Here is a 6,000-nt window from a genome sequence, read left to right as displayed (position 1 = left end):
ACTAACTTAAGTTATGATGAGTTACTAACTTAAGTTATGATCATAACTTATCATAGCTTAGGAAGTCTCGTAAACTTGACCACAATCTTTGCTTTTGATAGCTCTACTTTTGGTTAGGTTGTTTTTAAACGCACATGCAGTACACTCTTAGAAAATGTAGGTGCTACCAGAAAAGGGTTCTTCGATTGTCCCCATAGGAGAACCATCTGAAAATAACTATTTCTCCTTTCACTAAACGCAAGGTTCTACATAGCACCTTTATCACCACCAAAGGGTTCTTCTACCTGGAACAAAAAAAAGGGTTCTCCTATTGGGAAAAAAAGGGTTCTCCTATTGGGAAAAAAAGGGTTCTCCTATTGGGAAAAAAAGGGTTCTCCTATTGGGAAAAAAAGGGTTCTCCTATTGGGAAAAAAAGTTTAATTTCTAAGGGAGTATAATCCACAAGTTGTGTTTTAATAAGCGAGAGGACAGTTTAGTTTCCACAAAAGAGACATCTGTAAAGCTATCCCAAGGAGGAACCAATAGAGGAGCCATCACGCCATGGGGAAGGCTTTAGAAGCGACAATTATACAGTAGAGAATTGGTCCCAAGTCCACAGAACTCCACACGGATATTATTTCAAGAAGCACAAAATAAAATGAACTTCTGGAGGAAATCAATTTAAAATTTGTAAAAACCTGGAGAATCAAATCAACACAGTAGATGTTCCATGTCCTTTCAGCCTGGTCCCATTTCTGTTTGTGTTGTCCAGTGTAACAAAGACATGCCATAGGAGTTTGCACTAGGACAGCAAAAATGAGATCTGGAACCAGGCTAATTTCCTTTTGGTTTTCCAGTAGGACATACCCAACAATAAACGGATACGTACTGAGAACAGGACAACGTGACACGACAGGCATTACTGTACACAGTTCATTAAAAAAAAGGGAGTTCCTGCAACTCCTACGACCATTTTTAATGTCTTGTGATAATGATCAAATTAGATGGCGACATCTGGAACCAGGCTAGGGTCCTACAACACTTACGCCTTATCCCAAACTAAACAAAAAAAAAACTCTCGTGTCCACACTAGGTCCTTTCAGATCAGCTATAGGGGTCGAACAAGGGCCAAGGGAGAGCAAAGGAGGGCTCCGTCTGTTTGGGAATGACCGTGGGAGTTGCTTAGCCTGGTGAACCCAGATTGGAACGCTGCATTCACCAGCTTTCAGTCTGGTTTATCCAGGCTAGGAGTGACTACTGTATCATTCATTAGGGGAGTTAAGACAGTGGTTCTAAAATGTGGACCGTGCTTTGGTAAACGTTTCAGGAAGGATCTCTCTCTCTCTCTCTCTCTCTCTCTCTCTCTCTGTTAATCAGAACAGATGGGTCCGATTCAATCAAAGACCAGACGAGGAAGAAAATAAATTAAAAAATCTGGAAAAAGTTTTCCAATATAAAAAACCCAGCAGTCTTTCATGAACTCATTCAAATCAAAGTGAGTTTTATTTTCAGATTTTTTCTTCACCCAGTAAACATGGTCTATGAATCACATGACTTAAAATAGTGTTTTTCAAGTTTTGCACAGTAGTAATGTTTTTTTTTCTCCCACAGTGCAGTGTTTTCCCGTACTGTGTGTTTGATTGAATACCAGCCCAACACAGAAATCCCATCCATATTATTTTCATAGATTCAACCCTTGCATATTAAAGATCAAATATTGCTGAAAGATACAACTATTCTTCTGAATATAGTATATGTTATATGTATTATACACACACACACCCCTACTGTACTTAGTCTCACACTGTAATCCTAACATCAAATGTTACCACTTGCATATTACCTTATAATTAAATAATTGTTAAGAGCAATTCAAACAAATAAGTAGACTTCTAAAAAAATATTTTTCTTCTTTACACAGTTTGACAAAACATTGAGTCTAGTAAGAAGTAGAATATTGGGGAGTGGGGAGTGGCTCAGCTCAAGTGAGTTGGAATGGACACCGGATGACAGATACAGTGGAACTAAACTCATTGGTTAAAACAGGCTAGACAGGAAGGAAGTACAACATTATTTCCTCACAATCTCAAGTAAATATGTTTTAAGTTACCCCCACACGTTCCCCACAGCAGCAGACACCAGTTCAACTTATGTGTATATACACCGAGTATACAAAACGCACTAAGAACACCTGCTCTCTCTCTCTCCATGACATAGACTGACCAGGAGGATCCAGGTGATATGATCCCTTATTGATGTTAAATCCACTTCAATAAGTGTAGATGAAAGGGGAGGAGACGGGTTAAAGAAGGATGTTTAAGCCATGAGACATCGATTGTGTATGTGTGCCATTCAGAGGGTGAATGGGGGGGGGGGGGGGGGGGCACACATACAAAGTGTCTTTGAACGGGGTAGGGTAGTAGGTGCCAGGCGCGACGGTTTGTGTCAAGAACTGCAACGCTGCTGGTTTTCTCACGCTCAACAGTTTCCTGTGTTTATCAAGAACAGTCCACCACCCAAAGGACCACAAGCCAACTTGACCCAACTGTGAGAAGCATTGGGGCCAGCATCCCTGTGGAACGCTTTCAACACCTTGTAGAGTCCACAACCTGACGAATTGAGGCTGTTCTGAAGGCAAAAGGGGGTGTCCAACTCAATATTAGTGAAGGTGTTCTTAATGTTTTGTACACTCAATGTATGTATATATAGGTATATTATCAAATTATTATTTACATCCCATGTAATTGTTGTGTTTATAATAGGGCTACCATATTAGTATATTTTGACAAGTCACAGATTTGATATTAGGTCTTTGTTCAGCTAAATATATATATGTTATATTCTATGTACAGTAATACATTGGAAATAAGAACAGTGTGCTGGTTGCTATAGTTACTGCGTTTGTTTGTTTACGTCCAAGGTTACACACAAGCTCCATCTATCTCAAGGTTGAGGTTAATTGCCAATACCTACAATAGGTATATCTAGAACCTAAAAGAAGTTCATAGAGGGGGGGGGGGGGGAAACAATGTTTTCAGCAGTAATGAACAATATAATTTAGAAACATGCTTCATGTTCTCCATTTTTATCATAAAAAAAAAAATTTAGAGGTCCTATATTAAGTTTAGTGAACACCATTATCTCAGATAGATAGATCATACTAAACGGCCAAAGCCTAAGTCAAGTGTATTTAGTATCTTGAAAACATGTTGGAGCAGCTGACATACAAAAACACGTTTATTTTTTTGTCCTCTGGGTCGTATTTCACATCGTAGCACTAAGGGCAACAGAAAGTTAAAAACAGGCTTTTCTTGTTGGACAAATTCAGGCCAGGTCCCTGTTTTCAGTCCGTTTTCCCCTCCGTTTGGTGTCTAGTGAATACAACAACCCCGTTGTTGCTTTAAAACCACTTCCAACACCAAGACACTAACCCAGGATACGCTGATAGCCTTGTATTGTAAAAGCTTTACCACGATTCTTCCTTCAATCAGTGCAATGTTCTCCGTACATCCGTAGAGAAACCGTCAAGTCAGTCAGTCATCCACTGTCCCCGATCTGTGTGCTTAAGTTAGGATCCATTTTTGTTTAGGAAGACATTCTGTTCAGAGCAACGCAGCCTTTAGTCTTTAAGTTAGCTAGCTTGGTAGCATAACAGTCGGTTGATGCTGTTGCTAGCTAGCTTGGTAGCATAACGGTCGGTTAATGCTGCTGCTAGCTAGCTTGGTAGCATAACGGTCGGTTGATGCTGCTGGTAGTTTGCTTGGTAGCATAACGGTCGGTTGATGCTGCTGCTAGCTAGCTTGGTAGCATAACGGTCGGTTGATGCTGCTGCTAGCTTGGTAGCATAACGGTCGGTTGACGCTGCTGTTAGCTTGGTAGCATAACGGTCGGTTGACGCTGCTGCTAGCTAGCATAACGGTCGGTTGACGCTGCTGTTAGCTTGGTAGCATAACGGTCGGTTGATGCAGTTTGTTTGTGTAGTTAGGTACTCATGCAGGTCCCAGTGGTAGCTATGACAGTCTGAACGTGTTGTTGTGGCTGCTGTTATTGGTAACTCCTTGATGCTGGGAGCAACATCTTAGTTCACAGTAATGACTGGTTAGAAACAAGAAAAGAAAACAAACAGACGCTGGGCAGATGAGGGATGAGTGTCTGGAAGAAGGTGCAGGCCACACACAAGCAGCCGAAGACACTCTCTCAGACACACACACACACACAGCCAAACTCTTCCTCTCTCTCACACACACACAGCCAAACTCTTCCTCTCTCTCAGACACACACACACACAGCCAAACTCTTCCTCTCGCTCTCTCACTCACACACACACACACACTCTCCCCCTCTTGCGTGTGTGTTCTACATCGCCTCCGTGGCAGCAGGGGGCAGTATTCCCCTGTCTCTCAGGCGGTCTCTCATGGCGTTGAAGATACTGAGCTGCTGCTCTGGCTGCAGGACCAACAGCTGCTGTAACACCTTGCTGGGGTTGGGACCCCTGGAACACAGACATAACATTAACATAACATTAACATAATATTAACATAACATTAACATATTATAATATAAACAGCTGCTGGGACCCCTGGAACACAGACATAACATTAACATAACATTAACATAATATTAACATAACATTAACATATTATAATATAAACACCTTGACATAACATTATAATATAAACAGCTGCTAGGGTTGGGACCTCTGGAGCACAGACATAACATTAACATAACATTAACATAACATTAACATAACATATTATAATATAAACAGCTGCTGGGACCTCTGGAACACAGACATAACATTAACATAACATTAACATAATATTAACATAACATTAACATATTATAATATAAACACCTTGACATAACATTATAATATAAACAGCTGCTAGGGTTGGGACCTCTGGAGCACAGACATAACATTAACATAACATTAACATAATATTAACATAACATTAACATATTATAATATAAACACCTTGACATAACATTATAATATAAACAGCTGCTGGGGTTGGGACCTCTGGAGCACAGACATAACATTAACATAATATTAACATATTATAATATAAACAGCTGCTGGGACCTCTGGAACACAGACATAACATTAACATAATATTAACATATTATAATATAAACAGCTGCTGGGACCTCTGGAACACAGACATAACATTAACATAATATTAACATAACATTAACATATTATAATATAAACAGCTGCTGGGACCTCTGGAACACAGACATAACATTAACATAACATTAACATAACATTAACATATTATAATATAAACAGCTGCTTATCAAACCACAGGACAGGGTCTGAGATCACGACCCCAAATCTCCTATCAAACCACAGGACAGGGTCTGAGATCACGACCCCAAATCTCCTATCAAACCACAGGACAGGGTCTGAGATCACGACCCCAAATCTCCTATCAAACCACAGGACAGGGTCAGCCATAACACATAACTACCATTAACCTGTCATTAAACCACAAGTCATTATTGTTAACATCTTACTGGAGTTGGGACCTCTGGAACAGATAAACACACCACAGCCTAAACTCCAGTCACCAACACACCATCTTGTATAGAGACAGAAGGACTTTCACAATCCTATTTTTATGACTGGCCACCATCGCTCTCCATCTGGCCGTCAGACACCAACCCCTGATCTAAACAGCTTGGAGGTGACCATCTATCCAACTGGCCACCATCTCTCTCCGTCTGGCTGTCAGTTAGACACCAACCCCTGATCTAAACAGCTTGGAGGTGACCATCTATCCAACCGGCCACCATCTCTCTCCGTCTGGCCGTCAGTTAGACACCAACCCCTGATCTAAACAGCTTGGAGGTGACCATCTATCCAACTGGCCACCATCTCTCTCCGTCTGGCCGTCAGTTAGACACCAACCCCTGATCTAAACAGCTTGGAGGTGACCATCTATCCAACCGGCCACCATCTCTCTCCGTCTGGCCGTCAGTTAGACACAAACTGCTGTGACAGTTTGAAATTGATGACAT

The 6,000-nt window shown here is 41.0% G+C and overlaps 1 protein-coding gene across 1 annotated transcript in view; it reads right to left on the bottom strand.

Annotated features, from left to right (window-relative positions):
• Positions 1–1,455: 1,455 nt before the first annotated feature.
• The window catches only part of LOC109882980 (phosphatidate cytidylyltransferase 1), a 61,653-nt gene continuing 57,108 nt past the window's right edge, over positions 1,456–6,000 (bottom strand). Inside the window, exon 13 of the mRNA XM_031816626.1 lies at positions 1,456–4,471. Within this exon, the coding sequence (XP_031672486.1) occupies positions 4,336–4,471 (136 nt within the window). The 3' untranslated portion in view covers positions 1,456–4,335. The remainder of the gene's footprint in view (positions 4,472–6,000) is intronic.

The sequence above is a fragment of the Oncorhynchus kisutch genome, linkage group LG3, assembly GCF_002021735.2.
Source record: "Oncorhynchus kisutch isolate 150728-3 linkage group LG3, Okis_V2, whole genome shotgun sequence".
NCBI classification, from domain to species: Eukaryota; Metazoa; Chordata; class Actinopteri; order Salmoniformes; family Salmonidae; genus Oncorhynchus; species Oncorhynchus kisutch.
The sequence above is the reverse complement of the archived record's forward strand: the minus strand, read 5'-3'. Positions and strand labels throughout refer to the sequence as shown.